This window comes from Micromys minutus (genome assembly GCF_963924665.1).
Source record: "Micromys minutus genome assembly, chromosome: 3".
Classification (NCBI taxonomy): Eukaryota; Metazoa; Chordata; class Mammalia; order Rodentia; family Muridae; genus Micromys; species Micromys minutus.
This window is the reverse complement of record NC_137972.1, coordinates 5,983,637-6,003,009: the sequence shown is the minus strand read 5'-3', so window position 1 is coordinate 6,003,009 and position 19,373 is coordinate 5,983,637. Positions and strand designations below refer to the sequence as shown.

The 19,373-nt window shown below is 43.2% G+C and overlaps 1 protein-coding gene across 5 annotated transcripts in view; it reads right to left on the bottom strand.

Moving 5' to 3' along the window:
- Positions 1-4,365: 4,365 nt before the first annotated feature.
- Positions 4,366-19,373, bottom strand: part of C2CD5 (C2 calcium dependent domain containing 5) — an 88,924-nt gene continuing 73,916 nt past the window's right edge. For 3 of the 5 annotated variants that reach the window (XM_080914910.1, XM_080914914.1, XM_080914911.1), the window contains 5 exons: positions 11,890-11,940; positions 10,929-11,030; positions 9,576-9,766; positions 6,761-6,907; positions 4,366-5,524 (listed from right to left, as the gene is read on the bottom strand). In XM_080914910.1, the coding sequence (XP_080771036.1) occupies positions 5,396-5,524; positions 6,761-6,907; positions 9,576-9,766; positions 10,929-11,030; positions 11,890-11,940 (620 nt within the window). In that variant the 3' untranslated portion in view covers positions 4,366-5,395. The remainder of the gene's footprint in view (positions 5,525-6,760; positions 6,908-9,575; positions 9,767-10,928; positions 11,031-11,889; positions 11,941-19,373) is intronic. The other 2 variants (XM_080914912.1, XM_080914913.1) reach the window with 1 other exon arrangement.

Genomic DNA, 19,373 nt, shown 5'->3' with positions numbered 1-19,373 from the left:
GTATTTATAAGGTATACAAGATGGCTGAGAAGGTAAAGTACTTGCCATGAAAATCTGATGGCCCAAGTTCAAACCTCAGAGCCTATGTAAAAGCAGAGAGAACTGACTCCATAAAATTGTCCTCCAACTTCCACATGCATGCTATGGTACAGATTCACGTGCATCATATATACGTAATAATGGTAAGTCAGACATTAATGTGTTTAAATGTATATATATATATATATATATATGTATGTATATATATATATAATCCTATATTGTATTTATGAAATTTTATGTGTATGTAAAATGATTCTTTTGTTTAAAAAGAAGGCACTACGGTCCAATTCACGCTGAAGTCAGGAGTAGCAGATGACCACCAGATGCGTTACGGCAGACCAGAGGTGGAGGTGGAGCAGCAAGCTCAGCAAATCTAACTACTGTAACAGAGACTCCACACTTCATCGTTGGAGCAGTCATGAAGACGAAGGAGACTTCAAGAACGCCATGAACAGCTTGGCCCTGGTATTTCAAGAGCAAATCCTGGCATATGCCCACTTCAGTTGACCACCACATGCCAGTTAGAAGCCAAGACAGAAGCCTCTCTGGCAGGAGCCAGGTTTAGCAGGGCCAGCTGTGTTGAAGTGTTCTGAGTGGACATGTGTCTGGGGGCTGATGCACTGGAACAAGAGTAGCTAAGGAAACAACGGCTCTAACCACTGTTGAGTGACAAATGGTGCGTATAAAATGGAGTTTCTGGCAAGCTCATTCTGTACCAAGTTTTACGAATTAGCGGGTGTGTCCACAGACACGACACAAGAGAGGCACTCACTGGTGATGCCCACATTGCTCTCCGTTTGCCTAAGAAGGGCTCCTGGATCCTATAAAACCCCAAAGGGCTGCTGGATACAAAAGCAGATGAATGGAGACGACTGTGAACAAGGAGTGGGCTCCAGCTGCACACACCCGGAATCCCAGCAGGAACCAGGAGGATCAGGAGTTTGAGCTCATGCCTTGCTAAGTGGCCAGTCTTGAACTATAAGGACCTTGTGTCAAAACATGGGAAGGCAGAGGTGATGGCCCCACAGGTAAAGCATGGGGGGGGGGAGTTCTGAGTGAGTGCAGCCAGACTGTGACAGGTGGTGGCCAGGGGTCTCAATAAATAAAGGTGGGATGCAAGAAAGCTCACCAGCAATGGACCTCAGACCTCCACACTCACATGACCACACCAAAAGTAAAATGATGAACACACACACACAAATGCTTCCTATGAGGTGATGCTCCTGGTGAACTTGGCAAAGCTTTCGGGGGGTGGGGGGTTGTTCTCAAAGCAGTTTTCTTGGACTTTCTCTTGGGGAAGGGTCTCCAGGGGTGGGGCACCCATGAGCTACAGACTACCCTGAGGGGGTCCAGCCCCACTGTGCCCTGCCCCTGTTGCCACAGTGGGACAGCTAGATGCTAAGTGGCTTGGCCACCCTGCCTGTGACTGTTAGGTCTGGATGCTGTTTTAGCTAATATACACCAGGGTCTTTCCCTGGGGTGTGGGGGCCCTGAGAGGAACAGAGGAAGGAACTGGGGAACACCCAAGAGCTTTAGAGAACAAAACCAAACAAACAAACCCCAGCCCATCTGCTATGTGAAGGACTGGAGGCAAAGAGGGAAGTCAGGGGCCACTGTACTGGATCCCAAAGAACTTCACACACACCAAGAATGTGTGGAAGAAGAAGAAGAGATGGATCCCAGGGTGGTGAGCAGCACAGAACTACAGCTGAAACCCTGAAGGTACCATAAGGGAATGAGGAATGGGCTGGCAAGGCAGTCTGGGCCTGAGGCAGCACAGACTGGGAATAGAAATCTTGGAGCCAAGAAGCTCTTGGCTCTGGAAAGTAGCTTTTTGCAGGGAGAGGCTAGAATTTCAGCATAATTAACAGCCACTTGTTAATTCTCCCTTCCCAGCCAGGAGCTTAGTCACCAGGAATTTCAGCAGAAACCCCACCTAGAGGACCCCCCAGTCCTATGGGCCCCTGGTTGCAGCTTATCAGACTAGACTCCATCCATGGCATCTCTGGACACCTCTTACAGGGCTCCTGCCTAGAGTAGCAAGGTTCCTTACCAACACTGTGAGATATAACTTGTAAGTCTCCAAAAGGCTGTAAAGACAACAGCTTACTTTCAAAGAAGCCATCCACAGTTAGTCCCTCTAACGTTTCCTTACTTTCTTGGGAGCACGCCCCTTCTACTTGGGTATGCCTTTCTTCTGAACAACTCCTTCTTTTTCTTAACCCCATTTAAAATGTCTTTAATGAAACCACTAACCCTGTTGACTGAACTGGCTAGTACTCACTCTTTAGGGTCAAAGTTCTGAGCCCCTATTGGCCTGAGTCAGTCTCTAAGTCTTCAGGTGCTCCTCAGGTGAGAGGGTGGGAGCACAGCGCTGTCTCACCCCATCCACTAAGAAGCCTCAGACCTCAGAGGGCTTTACCACAGGACCCAGGGTCTGACAGACTAGCTGGGAGATGGAGACCTAGTCAGTAAGGACATCCAAGTGAATAAAAAGGGTCTTGCCTGCAGAGAAGTCCTCCAAGGTTCTCCTTTACCTATGTCCAACAGCTCTTCCTTCGTTCACTGATCATTCTGGAAGCCTTGGCCACTATAGGGAAGATGAGAACCTGGTACACTAGGCAGTCCTGTGAGGGGCTGAGGGCAAATGTAGCAGTTAAGAGTGCATTCGAGAAGATAGAGCTTTTGTCACCTTAGAAATACCTACTACAGTTACCTCCCATCTGTCAAGCCTGCCAGGGAGCATCCCAAACCTGTTGGGACCCAGCTGTGCCTGCACAGGGGCAGTTTTGCTGAAGCAAGAGAACTTCACAATCTGCATCACAAATATTAGTTTACTCCCAGAAAGAGGCAGAGTTGCTCTCTCACCTAGAAATGAGATTTCTCCATGGACTGCAGGAAAAGCAAAACAAATCAAATCAAAACAAAAAACAGAAATCAAGACAAGGCAAAGGCGCCTGGCTTGCTTAGCTACTGTAAGAATGATGATACTGTTCTTTGTTGTGGTAAACAAAAATGGTAATTTTTTAGTGTAAGTTGATGTCTATATGCAGGTGAGGGCTGGCATTAGTTGGGTCAAGGTGATACATGATTGGACAGGAGAGAGTGGGTTGGGGATAAAGTTTTGGAAAGGCGGGAGAGGAGAAGCAGAAAGAATCAAGCTGGAGTCGGAGGAAGAGGTTCTAGACCCAGGTGGTCTTAATTAGTGATAGGTAGATATGATTATTTCTAAGGGTTTCTATGGGTCAATTTGTTTTGTCTAGGTGGGCGGTTTATATTTTTGTCAAATGGTTGTTAGCTTATTGTGTGGATGTATTGTGGATTGAGAATTTAACATATAAGTCTGTTTGATAAGTTGAGGCATGATTTTACCCAGCTGTGAGGAGTGTGAGCAAGTTCCTGGCTGGCAGGGACAGGTGGGAGAGAGTGACCCGAGGTCATCCTGGGTCTGAGAGGACTTGGAGGCATCGTGGAGCTGCTGAGATTAAGATACACCAAGGTGCCATGTGGCCCTAATGGTGCTGGCACTAACAAGGCATAAAAGGCCCCCCACATTTTTATTTTAACCACAACAGTTCTTACTAAGCACACCTTTAATGCCTTGAGTGACATGGAAGATTCAAAGCACAGAATCTGGACCCAGAAGCATATTTTGACTCCGTTTATACAAAATGTCCAGAATAAGAAGTCACAGCAATAAAAAAATTAGTGTCAGCAAAAAGCTGGAAGGGTCTGAGGCTGAAAAGGTGAACTGCCACTAGGCACAGTGCTGTTCTGTGTGCCGGCCGAGAACACTGAGACAGCACACAGTGGCAGCCATGTAGTTCTAAGCCATGCTCATCAGCGTGGAAGCATAAAGGGGCAGTTATGGCATGAGAATTCCACTTGAGCAAAGGTGTGATAGATCAGACAAGGGTTAACCAAGCTGTCCCTGCCTGGCACCGCATATCCAGGAGCTCATGCTCACAGTGCTTCAGTGCAGACACTGAACTGCAAGCCCGACACATGGAGGAACTCACATGTGTCTGCTCATGACCCACAGCTATGCCCTTCGACTTAAGACACACTCAGTAGCAGGTGTTGAATACCTAACTGCCCAAGGATAGCAGGAATGACATAAGCACACAGAATACAGGTGCACTCGCGCACACACACACACACACACACACAGTGAGGACCAGGATCCACCATACAGTAGTTACTCAGTGGATGTTTCCTGACATCAAGAATGGGTGAGTGAGGATAAAAAGGTGGCAATGACTCAGAAGCATGCATCACACCAAAGAGGCAAAGAGTTGCGAATATGCTGTTTATAACTTTTTATTTAAAAAATAAAATTATAAACAAAATACAGAAAAATATTGACACCTGTGTAACCATAAGATGACTTTTCATCTTTAGGGTAATTTGTTGTTTTGAGAGAATAAAATTCTAAGTCTTATAAGGACATTTTATTGGGCAAAGGAGGAATTTGATATCTCATTAGTAGTGGGTACTTGGCATAGGTAAGACTTAATACATACATTCAATACTTCACAGCATATTCAAGTCTCCTTTCCATGTTCTATACCAAACAGTGTACCTCACAATCCCTAAGATTATAAAGAGTGCAATATAGCATCATTAGAAAACAATCCTCTTCTTCCTAGGTCAACTGTACTTTCACTACTTAAATACATTTCACAGCAGTCTCTCCAGGTTAAAGCCAAGCCTTCTCTAGACAATTAAATATGAAGCAACAGGCAGTCATGGGGTGCCCCTCCCTCCTTCATGTGGACAGACAGTCATGAGGCACCTCTGCTCCTCAATACAAACACGTCCCATGAAGGCGCCTTAGAGCAGTCAGGCAACTCTGCAGACACACACTGTAGAAACTTCCTTTTAAAAGACGGTTGAAACCCATCACCCATCCAGCTAGCAAATTCATTTCAAGCAAGACACCGAGAAATTCACACAGTGATTTCCTGAATATACATAGAAGTTTCCTCCACTTTCAAATCAACTATGGACTTATTAGCAATTTGGATTCCTGCTTAGTTTCTAAGTCACAGAAGAACCTATCCTAGATTCTTGATGATCTCTCCAATTCACTTTTAGTTATAATTTTATTAAAATCAACATAAATTACAAACAACTTCCATAACTGAAGGTACTAGGATCCACGGGGCCTGTCTGTGTAGACTGGATAAATAAGATGTCAAGATCAGAAATTCTCAAGTCTCCCGAGATGTGTGCACAAACCAAGCAGACACATCCCTCCTCCTCTGTGCTCCGCCCATGCTGGGACTGCTGCTGGAGAAGACAATGGTAATCAGTGGAGACGCGTGAATTTCACTCGGCTGAGCCGTCGTCTTCAGGTTGTAACTTCTCCAGTACATGATGGCTGGCAGCTGGCAGCAGGCTGCTGAGACGATATGACTTCTAAGTCAGAGTCACGAACAAAAACCACTGCGTCCCCACTGACATTTATGAGACACTGTGCCTGTAGAAATAGCAGACAGAAGCTTAGATGCACACAGCCAAGGTGACCATATGCCTGCCGTGCAAGGGTTCTGGTAGAAACCAAACCCAGCATAGCCAGGCAACCACCAGGATAAAAACAACTTAGCAGAAGATGAAAACAGAAATCCAGGAAGCCTGGGAATCTGTGACAAAATATTTAAGCCAGCTATTAATCAGAGACCTATAAGGTGACAATAAGAGACCATGTCTTATAATTGGGAAGATGGTGAAAGTTGGATATTGCTAAGGCAACAAAACCCATGTTCTGGAGAAGAGCAATCTGTCAATGTCTCTGCAGAGCAGAGTATGTATTCCACAATCACCAGAAAGTCTGTATTTCCCCTAGAGAAAAATCCCAGACATTAGTTTTTACTGTACCATGTTATAAAAGGAAAAATACTAAAAACAATATAAATACTATATATAAGAAAGAAAAAATATAGTTATGCCTGAAATACTAAACAGAAGTGAAAATTATATGAAAGCCTACCCATATGGCTATGCCAGGCAGGCTCCATGCTGGAGAAAGAAGTGTGGTGTGGAGAGAGCAAGCATGCAAGAGCTCCCGTGACACAAAGCAAAGCAGAGCAAGTCATCGTAGGAAACACACACTTTCCACAACACAATGTACTGAGACAGCTCAACCGACAGGGGACAGGGCTCACACCTCCACATATCAACACCAATGTGTTCAGTGGTCCTGACTCATAAGACAGAATACTTCAAGACACCTTGTTACTTACATAGTACGTTCATTTTAGAAGAAAGTTTTAGGTTTTGCACTATTCAGTTAAAATTAATAAAAGGATGTTATTCTAAGGGGTAGTCTAATAAGACCTCATCTATGCCCTGTTCAGAGAGTGATACTTAAGCAGTCTGTCCATGGTGTTCTCCACCATCAAGGCAGGGACGACACACGTCAGCATAAGGAGTAAGGCGTCCCTCAGGTCTCCTCAGAGAGGAGACACAGTCGGATCCATATTTCAAAAGCTCACCAAGAAAGTGGCAGATCAGTAGCTCAGGGCAGAAATTCCAAGTCATGCGGGGTATGTGAGAGCGTTTGAGCAGTGACGACCGTGCGGTTAATAGTCAGGAAAGCATGTTGGAAGCACCTACGCTCAGAGTTTCTAACAAGCCACTCTTCTGTGGAAAGGAACGGAGGTGGATGGCCAGAGGGGCATTTGCAGACTTTCTGACATTAGCAGCAGCGTCTTACCTGGTTCTTACTGGGGTTCTCCATGAAGACACACTGCTTCATGATATAGGAGACAACAGCATTCCCTCCCAGTGCAGCCACATGAGCTCGGACCATGGCAAACACCTCAGCAATGAAAGCGTGGAGAAAACCACTGACTCCGCCTTCCTGCAAACAAGGTCCATGACCAGCATGTCACACACAGCATAGGACAACACAAATTGTCAAAGAACACAGTACACATTCCAAGTTACCTTAATGTAAAGACAACCACTTATATTTTCCTCAGAGTGAGGGATTGTTTTTCATTAGCAAACACACTTTTAATAAACACATCTGACTAACGACCTTAAAGTACTTTCCTTAAAGCTCAGATCATTGTAATTTGCCTGTGACCAGCTTTTATCATGCACACTGTATGTTTCAAGAACATGTGGTACTGGGAAACAACTGTGCTGCCTCGTGCTGCCTGGAAAATCCACGACTACTGCACACTGGCTGCTGCTCTAGTACTATCACCACCATCCTGACTTTGCACAGTGCCAGATTCATGAACTTCAGGCCTTAGCTGTGCTGGGCCTACATGTGTGCACTACACATGTACACTATAAGTGTGCACTCCATGTGTGCACTACCGTGCAGCTAGCTCACTGTGGTACGTGCTGCAGCCATCTTCCGCAGTGCAGAAAGAAGCACGGCACACATGGCTGAGAAAGAGAAGGAGTGATGTGGGAACTACTTGATTTCACACACACAGAACAAAGGAAAACCAGTCAGCAGTGTAAATACTTTTCAGTTGAACTTTCCTATCAACTCTACTAGAGGTTAAGGATGATTAAAATGGAAATTTCTGAATTAAATTGAAGTCAAGAGAACTTTAGAGTCTCTGTATGGAGCAAAATTATTTTCTTAAGTACATCTTAAGAAAAGCTAATGTGCATGGGTGTTCTGTCTGTACTTAAGTATGCAAAGGAACCACATATGTGCCTCATGCCCAGAAAGGATAGAAGGCGGCACTAGATCCTCTGCAAATGGAGCTTCAGAAGGTAGTGAGCTACCATTTGGAGCTAGAAATTGGGCCTGGACCCCTGAAGAGCAGCCAGTGCTCTAACTGCTGAGCCACCTCTCCAGCTCCAGCACATCTTTCTAAAACTCTAAGCAGATCTCCCAGATAGTGATCTTGGGAAGTTATCGATATTGAAATCCAGAATTAGATCAGCTATTTTCACCTCCACCCCACAGTGCAGCTCCATACACGCTGCAGTCACCTTCTGCTTGGAGTTGGACTGGAGCACCATGCACTCAGAAGGCAGATTCTAGGATGCATAAGTGACTGTAAGAAGGATCTCCCAGGCAACAACACACATGGACACCAAGCCTTAAGTTAATGGTGCAGGTCACTGCTGCAGTGGGATCAACCAGGCAGCAACATAACAGCCATGAACACTTCAGCAGCATCGAAGAGTAAGAAAAGAAATGGCAGACTTGTGCATGGACCCCACTGTCAAGGAGGCTGAGAAGATAGGATCATGTACAACCCAGCATCCTCACAACCCAGCATCCTCACAACCCAGCATCCTCACAACACAGCATCCTCACAACACAGCATCCTCACAACACAGCATCCTCACAACACAGCATCCTCACAACACAGCATCCTCACAACACAGCATCCTCACAACACAGCATCCTCACAACACAGCATCCTCACAACACAGCACCACCATCTCACAGCAGAATCAAACTTAAAGGAGTACTGTTAGGAGCAACTGGAGAACAACAGAGAGACCATGCTAAACTTGATACAAACCTAGTCTATCAGACTTAAGAGGATTTAAATTCTCCATTTAGAGGTTCCGAGACGGCATGGTTTATCCTCCACATAAACAAAGAGTATAAGTAACACAGATTATCCTAGAAGGAAGTATTCCCTAATTATCCTGTCAGACCTATTCAAGCATTTGCTCAAAGATGGTTGTGCCTGCTCTATGCCAGGCAGGCTCCGTGCTGGAGAAGGAAGTGTGGCGTGGAGAGAGAGAGCATGCAAGAGCTCCCGTGACACAAAGCAAAGCAGAGCAAGTCATCGTAGGAAACACACGCTTTCCACAATATAAGGTACAGAGGACAGGGCTTCAGATCTCTGTAACTTCAGAGTTCCCGCATTCGTTCATAATACTGACATGTTCAGCAATCCTGACTCCTAAGATACAATAATTAATATCCTTTCGGCTCAGGTTAAATTCTCATGTTACAAATGGCACAAGAGAGTGGCCCTGATTTTGAGATTTAATCACAATCATATAAAATACATAACCCCTGTCACAATTTTCCATGTCTAGTAAAAACCAACAAGACAGTTCTTGTGCACTGTCAAGAGTAACAACAGGCAGCCTCATTCTTCTTTCAAAGGGAAGAAACCATAAAGCCCAAAGGAAGTTATCTCTAGATCATATATTTACTATAGAAACCTAGTATTCCTACATGGGGATTTTTAGAAACTGCTATTAAAAAAAAAAAAAAAAAAAAAAAAAACCCGAAACCACCTTCTTAGAAAACATAGTGAGGCCCATCAGTGTGGTCTAAAATCTTGTATCAAATATAGGAGAAAGTTACTTGTTTTACAATAAGGATTCAAAACTTCGACAAACAAAATCAGATAAAGCTCCTATAAAATGTGTCACTGTATGAAACTTGCTAAGTATACAAAAGTCTCCCAGACTGGTCACAATGGGAAAGTAAAACATAATGCCTGTGTTGTTTGGAAGAACTCATAACTGGAAACTTGGTTTCAGTACTGATTCTTAAAAAACAACTTCAGGAAGTTGTGCAAAGTTACCTCACGGAGAGAAGTCGTTTCTCTAATGAAAAACATGTTAATGATGCCAAGGTACTTGGTTATCTTTGCTCCAGGGATGAAGGAAAGAGGCGTCATCTTAACAACTCCAACTGTGGGACTTGCACAAGGTGGGACAGAGCGATTCCGGAAATTTCCATCACCCATGGGACTGGCTTTTTCGACAGTCACAGCTACAGTTGAAGAAAGATGAGGACACATTAAGAACAGACCCTGGGAACTGGATAATCCCCTAAGGCTTCCAAACAGAGGTGATAACATTCAGCTGTCTGTGACTAAGCCATGTCATGAAGGAGAAGAAATTATCATGCACTACATGCAATTTAGAGAGAGAGAAACATGAGGAGGGGCTGGGATGAAGTTCTGTGGGAAGGAAATGGCATTCCTGCAAAGGAAAATGTTGATGCAGTGCAGCTAGACACACAGTGATCGGTTACAGAGTGGAGACAGGAAAGCGCCAGAGCAGTAAGGAGCTGCCGGAGAAACAAATTGTTGAGAAGAGTGTGAAAGTTGTGACATCCCAGGACAGTGTCCACCTCGTCAGAATACTCCAACACTGTAGGCTTGTAGGCAGCCTAGGTAACAGTAGCTGTAATACATTATTGTATTTCTTTCCCAAACCTTTTTGATTAAACAGCCATGTAACTTAAACCTTAACAATTAATCGTGGCTGTCTAAAAGACATTTGGGAAGGTAACAGTAAAATAGTTCCCGCCAGTTATTAAGTAACTGCAGTAAGCCAGAAACATACACCTGTTCTAACCTCTAGCCTCACAACCAGCCACATGGCCACACCATCCCTGTCACCTCAGGAGGAAACCGAGGCCACATACTTATTAATTTAGTACCTCTAGGACTAAAACAATGATTCTGATATATCCTGAAAAATGTAGCTTTTTCCTTTTTAATATGAACTCACTCAAATATGGTTTCCTCAAAATCTGCCATAACACATGTTATAAAACATCTGTCTGGTCCAGCAGTAAGATACACTGTCTACTTTCTCTGTGCACACTTGGTCCCTGTCCCTCAGAATTTCCTGGAAGAGTGTCTCTTCAACAAGAAAGCTGGCTGAGTCCTCCTAGACAGGGATGTCATATGCATCTGCGTACGTTCATAAAAAGTAGAACTTAAAAGACCATTCTACAGCTGAAAGTAACCACCAAAAGACTCTGTGATAACTCCTTACACATGACCAAGCACCTGCAGCTTTCACACTCAAACACATGACTGATTGGCAATGTTGTTACTAGGCAGTAAGGTCTAGCCTTCACCACTGCGAAATCAGGAATATGCTTCTCAGGCCATCAGAATGTGGTAGAAACATCCGCCTACTTGTCTTAATTGATCCGCGCCTTATGGTCTGAGCTTTCAGTTTAATGAGCTCTATCCAGCTGCTGCATCTGTCTGCAAAGGAACTGTAATCAACTGACGGTGCTGGAAACACAGACAGAAAACAAAAGAAAACACAAAGAAAAATATGGATGATGTGTCTTGTTCGCCACAATGCTCCTCGATGACGTAACTTAACTTCACTGTAGCTTACAGAAAGAGTGACCTTTTAGATCAGACAGGAGGTGGTGCACGGCTGAGCTTTAGACTTTCAAGTGTTCAAACCCAGTGACAGTGGGCAGAGCGCTGGGCGCGTGACTGCACGGTGTCTGGGAGCAGAGGACTCAGTCTGCTTAGTTGTTCCCACTCTCCTCAGTATAAGAATTTAGTTCTTCTAATTGATTGTAATTTAAGATTTAATTCATAATCAACCCATTATAAGCAACCCCATCCCCTAGTTTTGCCCAAAAATCAAAACTAAAATAAAGTGTTGAAAATGCCTGAAGGGGAAAAACCAAAAACAACAACAACAACAAAAAAGAAAACCCAACCACCCTACAATGACCTGCCCCTCACTAAAGTACCCTTCCATAACCCAACTCTGAAAACATCAAGAAAACCAGAGGGCCATTGCCATCTATGTTCCGCTTTCAGGTCTGATTTCTGGCAGCAAGGCTTCGGACAAGGAGGGGCAGCTAGCATCCCTTCTGCCAACAGTAACTTTTACATTACTACTTTTATAAAAGGCTAAAGAACAACAGCTTTAGAAACTTGAAAAATGTTTACACTGTAAAAAGTAGCAATAACCAAAGTAAATCCTTTTGAACTTGTCAAACATTCTAAATACAACAAAGCTCTCTGGGGTCTATTCCACTGTTCAGGGCATTCCTCTGCTGTAACTGTGCGTCTACTGATGTGTGACTTCACACCCACGGTGGCTGTGTGCTTCCGGAGACAAACTCACCTCTCTGTGCAGCTGGAATCCCTGAGTTAGAGCTCGCCCTCTCCAGGTGTTCTAATGAGACAATACACACACATTAGTTTGGACACAAGGACAAGCCATCGCCTCTTCTCTGCTGCCTGTTAATATCTTCCATATACCAGAAGAACAGAGCAAGTAAATCTTTATGCTGTCATTATAAAAGCAAACCAAGCACCCGTATTAGGATTTAAAATGGCAGTACTTTATATGGAACTAGCCCCACTAATAAATACTATGCCAAGGTGATGTCTTATTACAACACAAGTCAGTTTCTGGATAATACAAACAGTAGCAGGCTAACAAAACCATGGCATGGGGTAAGAAGCCAGGGTCAGTGTGCTGGGGAGGGCTGGGAGGGAAAATGGGGGCAATGTTTTAGGGGAGTAAGTAGTGAGAGCCAGTACCATGGAACATCACACCCCAGGAAAACAGCCACACACATTAGCACCACTGCCTAGCTGTGGCCCTCCTTACCTCTAAGGACTCCATCTGACTATCAACACCTCCCTCTAGTGGTACCAAGACTTTGTGAAACTACATGACTGACAGATCTCCAGAGAGATGGCTAGGAATCCCAAACAGAATCACACCCTTCCCAGCACCTTGGGAGTAGCACCCAGGCAGAGGTCCTCCTGGTTTCTTAGGTATTTGTGGGGTATATGTAGGATGCTGTGAAAAGGGAAGCACACTACTAACATCAATCTATTCTTGCTCTTCATGTCCTCTCTGTACTAGCATCTTTGTACTTTGTTTCAAGGAATGATAAAACTGAAAAAAAAAAATAGCTCATTAGAAACACTGAGAATTATTTGGGGTAGTCAATTTTTTTAAAGTATCAATTAAGTAAATATATTGTTCATCTTTAATGTATTGGTCTTTTGATAATATTTTCAAATTAATAAAATTTAATTACTCAGAATATGACTTGTAGAGAACATTCTCCTAAGTGTCATGACAAACACCTACCAACTCAGAGCATACAGAGAGTTCAAGGCTGTCTTACAAAACCAAGAGTTAAGGACAGTAGTTCATGATAGACTGCCTTCCCAGCACACATGGGCTCTGAGACTTGATCTCCACTAACAGAGAGATAGAGAAGGGAAGAGAGAGAGGGGGAGGGAGGGAGGGAAGGACGGAGGGAGGAGGGGAGGGAGAGAGGAGGGAGGAACGTATAATTTGGATTAGGCATCTTGGAAATTGCCCCCTCCTCAGGATCAAGAAAAAATGACTCAAATAATTTTAAGAACCACTAAAAAGAAACTCTCTTCTGTAACTCAGTACTGTTGTATCTGATTTAATGACAACTGTGTCATTATACCGTAAACTGTGCCAAATGGAAAAGAATCGTTACAAAGCAATATAAAATGGTCGCGTTTGTAAAGAAGACTATGATGAGCCAAGCACTAAGGTGCACACTTCTAAACCCAGCATTTGGAAAGAGGTAGGAGGAGGTTCAGGAATTTAAAGTCATCCTCAGCCATGCAGTGAGTTTGGACAATCCTATCCCCAAAAAGCATAAACAAACAAATAATTTAAAATACTCCATTTTTTCCTACATAGCTAGTGCTCTTGAGAGAAACAATTGGAGAAGACTTTATTTTAGACTACATGATCTTGTGTGATTCTCTCTGAATTACTGTCTTCCCTACTTTTTATAAAGGGGGAGGGCTCTTTGTCCCCTGCCTTCACTACTGTTGTGAATCATGGACATCCTGCAGCATTCTTGGAGCCTCTTGAGTGCACTTGTCATTTATCTGTCAGACCCGAACTCTTCTCTTGCAGAAAAGCTCAAGGCCAGCTGGTACAGAACAAGTGAACTCTGGCGCTCCAGTCCAATGTGTACACCTTAGACACAAAAGTCCGCAGAATCCTGGCTCCTTCTCAACAGTCTGTCCTCCCGGGTAACAGACTCAAACAAGAAGGCACTCAACTGTATGCAGTCTGGCTTGTTGACAGACTGGTAGCTCTAACAATAAAGCACTAAGCAATCTGCAGGTCAACAGTAATCAAAGACAACATCTTTCATTACTTCTTGTAAGCACCATACAAGGTCTGCTGGGGAGCTAGTGCTGAATTCAATGTCATGTGCATGTCTGTGTGGAAGAGTGAGACAAACACTCCCCATGCAGATGAGAACCCCACTCCATCTTCAAAGAGCTGTTATCAAGACACACAGAAGTCCACGCTTTACAATGTTTGTGTATGTGTGTGTATTTGTACGTATATGTGTGCATTTGCCCATGTGAGCACACAGCAGGCTTACTTCTTCCATCATGAGACTAGATATCTAACTGGGCAAAACAAGTAAGGTTGCAGGTTATTACTCTCTTAGCTTACTCTAGCAACACTTGGCAAGCCACATGTCCACAGGTCTGGAGACTAAAACACAGGTTAAGAATGGGCTAGCAGGAACGCTTGTTAGTGACCAGCACAGCAGTAGAGTGGCAACCAGGCTCCCCCTACTTTTATATGCTTCCCAAGTTCTTCTCACGAGTCTGTGACAGCCAATGAGAGACACCTGTCAGCTGTGGCCATGGCCTGTATGCTCAGCTCCTCTGAGCTACACACTAACATCCTCCAGTGAAATTGGTGCCACTGTAAGCGTCGTTTGGTCTTCCCCATACCACAACCCAGTAAGAAGACCCTTCCAAGTTGACAGAACCTCAGTGAGCCTGCCTTCCCAGCCTCCAGAACACTGAAGCAGTAGGTTTCTACTCTTTCCAAGTCACCCTGTTTTCTGGTATCACAGTGGACAAAGTTTGCTGTAACAAAAATCAGTGCCTTCTGTGACTTTTTACTTCTAGCACTAGAATTACCAATCATCTTTGCTCTAAAATTTTTTAAAGTGAATGTACTTTTAAAGTTACTTTCTTAAAAATTCTTACAAATAGTATTCTTTTGTAGGATAAAAGGTATGTAGTCCAGAGTCTTCAATTTTTATTATTTTCCCATTTAAACATTCATAATTTCAAGTTACTATTATCACAACTGAGTTTCACATTCTTTCAGGCATTTTTCATCAACATAATAAATGATTGGATATACCTTATATCTATAAAAAGTAGCTTAGTGACTAAGTTAATGATCAATCTAAAGATTGATATAAACCTACTTAGATGTGGATGAACTAATAAAGAAATTGCCATAGGTGTTGTAAATTGTTAAGACAGAAATAGCAGCTTCAATGTGAATAGTTTATACTGGAAAGTCAAAAGTAAGGCATCAGCAATGTATAATTTGATAACACACAATGAACTCACACGAGTCATATGCATCAACTGAAGACAAATACCCCACACTACTTTCCTTGTCTTTGCTTCTCTACTGTCCACATTCCTGCACAGGTTTCTGGCATCTATTCTTAGGACCAGCTTAACCGCTTCTCTTCAGAGCCTGGCACAGTCTAGGCTTTCCCTTGATTTGCACTCTGCCTCCTTGGCATCTCGCTGACCTCGAGCTGCCCTGAAGACAGAGGGAAGAAAAGCCTTCCTGCCTCTGCTTCCCGTTCATTCCATCCCTCCCTTCCAGGCCATCTCTTGGATGAGCTAAAGACAGTAAGACCTATCTTTAGATTTGTCTCATTCCTTCATTTGTTTGTCTGTCTTAGAGTGAGGGTCTGACACTAACAAGTTCTGGGATTATACCTTGTGTGCCTCTCTTTATCTCTCATTCTCTTCAATCTCTACCCGACAGCGTCCCTCCCCTGCCAGCACTTTGGCCATCCAACTACATGAAGACTACTCATAAATTATTTTTATTGCTGTCACCATTTTGATCATAATGTCAAAATATACAGTTTATAGAAAGCAGATATAGGAGATACCTGACAGATTTATATAAAGGTATTTGTAGTCGTATAAAGAGCTACTGCATAGAGTTAAGAATTCAGAAACATTCTTCATTGGAAGAATGAAAGCTAATGTTTATAGGTTCTCATGCTGCCTCTGTAGACATCAATCGAGTCCCCCAGCAGGCTACAGCATCTGCCACTGAGCAGGAAGGACTGAGCAAGCACCAAGTAGCATAGAAACAGGAGGGAATGATCTAAGTAAAACTACCATCTAGAACAGATCACATTTATAACATATCTGAGACATATTAAAGTACTATGTGGTTTACACTTGTGTAAGCCCGTCGGCTCACTGTAACCAATATGCGCTGTTAACCTTTTAGAAGCATTAAAGCAGAAAATTATTGAGCTCATCTGCATTCTATGAGAAGTTTTCATTTAAAATTCTTATATCCCAAATAGCTTCACTTAGACTCTATATTTTTACTATATTTAATCTCCCCCTTTTTATACACATCATTTAAAAAGTATACTAAAACAACAACGACTAAAGAAAAAGGCCAGAATTATGGATACTGATGAGGCCATTGTGAAAGTTCTGTAGCATTTGGGCTACCCATGCCTTCCTATAGCACAGCCTAGGAAAAGCCTAGGAAACCCTTCATGCTGATACCACATCATGTATGTTCCCCCTAAGACTTATTGAGAAATCCTGACAGCCTTTGAGAAATGACTGAAATCAACACCTTTTAATATTTCACAGCAAACAAATCACAGTAACTAGATGATACTGAGCCAACCAGAAATCGGAGACAAACCAATATTAAAATCAAAAGCGAACAATGCACCATGGAAGGGAAAACTGAAAAGGATGGACAATCCAGGCCCTGACTTATTATGTATGGTGAGTCAGGATAGATGCATGGATGCACGCAGTGCATGGCATTTACTTTTATTGATATCAATCAATCAATACATAACACCAGAAGGTTAATCTAAAAGCGAAGCACAATTGTTAATAAACACTTTATGCTTGGCTCTTCAGACTATTCACCTTGTCAACATAATGGGGAAATAAACAAGTAACAAATCATTCTTTTTTTCGAGAACATGACTGTTAATTAGAAGTCAATGTTCATAGAACCTTTAAAAAGAAATAATTCTGCCTGCTCAGCTAGCAACCTCAGCAAAGCCACACAGGAGAGACCTTCAGCATCCCTTCCAACCCTCCTGCCTTCCTCTCCCGGACTCCTCTCACTGCCAAACTCAAGGTTTCACACACTTCTATTCTATTCAACACTGCCATGTTAGAACACATAAGCATCCAGTCATGTGTAAGAGCACTGCTCTAGTCAAACCTTTCATAACCTACCTTATCCTCAAACTCTCCAAATTACCTTAAAATAACTTTAAAGACATATTTAACCGTGTCCTCCTGAAAGGTTGAGAGGAAGTAAAGACAATATATACAAACAACACAAACCAGAACCTACACAACTCACACTACATGTGAGAGGCACAGATACACTGTTCACTGCTGGTTTTCATATTCCAGGCAAGCATAGTTTCTGTGTGGCTCACTGGGTGGCACACGTTTTAGTATGTTTTACATATTAGTAGACATGACAGCAGTGAAGGAAGTGTGGTGTGACTTAATGTTTCTCCAGCTCTGGAAACCCCAAGTAAAATCTAGAGCCAGCGCTGTAACCTACGACCTAAGCTCTCACGCCTTGCCCTTCGTCAGCCCCTCCCACACCGAGGCTGCCCGGAAGGACTCTAGAACCCGGAGGGGAATCTGACTCCATGTTTTGCCTCACTGGAGCTTCTTGGAAAAACTAATTATGGATGCTCTCAGAACCTGGACATGAATTCAGCCTTTCATTTACTTTTTAAATACAAACATGTTCACAATCACAAAAGAGAAACACAGAAACATTTTAAAACTTAATTCAAAGGCTAAGAGGAAGTGTAAAGCTTGAGATGAAGGCATGTGAAGCCAAGGCTGGCAGAGGTCCAGTTAGTGGACCTGCATGGTAACAGTGCTGCCACCAGGCTTTCCTACCACTTCTCTCCACCTCAAACCTCTGACACTACCTGACCTTAGCAGTAAGCACTTCAGGCAGTACGTGTGCAGACATTCCAGCCACGTTTTCCCCTTGTCTTCAGTTCCCAAGAGTCAGAGTATCGTTTCCTAAGGCAGCCACATAAGCAGGAGGTATAGCTGGCTGCACTGTGGAAGCATCAGTGTGGATAAGGCAGACTCACAAGCTTCATGGTCATCTCTGCAGAGTCCAGTCAGTAACGGCAGCATGGCTATCACCCAGCTGAGATGCACCCCAATGCCAAACACATTCATGTAAATCAGCAAAGACTAGCCATTCATCGACTAGGCTTTAGGGGTGGTTTCTTACTGCAGAGGAAGGACAACTGATCTCTGAAAAGAAGGGGATATCTAAGGAACTCAAGGAAGCTCTTTTTAAGACTTACCTTTACTTTGTATGTACAAGTGTTCTGCATGCATGCATGCCTGTTCAGAGAATACGTGCCTGATAACAGAGGAGGCCAGAAGAGAGCATCGGGCCCCCTGAGACTAACTGTAGACAGCTGCGAGCTGCCATGTGGGGGCTGGGCACTAAAATCGATCCTAAATGGCAACTGCCGTTAACCTCTGAGCCATTTCATCAAGCCCCTGGAGAAGAGTCTTAACAATGATATTTTCCTCTCTAGGACTTAATCAGAAGTCTGAACCCAAATGCCCTTGACTTGGATTTCTTCTTTATCCTTTGGAGGAAAGTGAGGACACTCAGGTCTAAACTGGGTTGTTGCTGACAACACAAGAATGATGAGCAAGTTACCAGGTCAGAGTCCAAACATGGCCTGTTTCTTCACACCTATGGACGATGGCACAGACTTATATCCCTACATGGACTCTTAGACCAAGCAATGACTGATTTAGTGAGCGTGTACACACACACACACACACACACACACACACACACACACACACAGAGTTATTCTGTTTTATATATAATTTGTTACCAAATAAAAATATTCTGAAAATTTCAATTGTTATGAAATATAATGATTATAGTAACTAATTCAATGTTAAATAAGAAATGAATCATTTCTCAATTAAAAACTTAAAAAGATAAAACTACATTTACTGAATAGATAATGTAAGATTAGACAACAGTTTTGAAAAGTCAAAATAAAAATTATACAAAATAAAGAGAAACAGAAAAAAGCAGTCCTCCCATTCTTTTAAGAGTTTTTCCATTAACGGGGATTACTTTGTATTTTAAAAGCTCTCAGTTTCTGTACAGCCATTGTCCGTCAGCCCAATCATGGGTAAAGGACAGAAGCACAGGCTGGCAGTGCTGTCACACGCCTTTAATCCAGCACTCTGGAGGCAGAGAGGGTTCAAGGCCAGCCTGGGCTACAGAGGGAATTCTAGGATACCCAGGGCTACACAGAGAAACCCTGTGTGTGTGTTTTGGAGGGGGGCAGTTAGAAGCACATTCCTGCCTAATCTGTGTATTCCCCTGGAGATTCTATGAAAATCCAAATAAAAACCTCTACTAGAAAATAACCTACCAGATAAAACACCAAATACACACACTATATGTAAATATATACACTGCGAAATTAAAACTGAAGTATAAGAATGAAACATGAG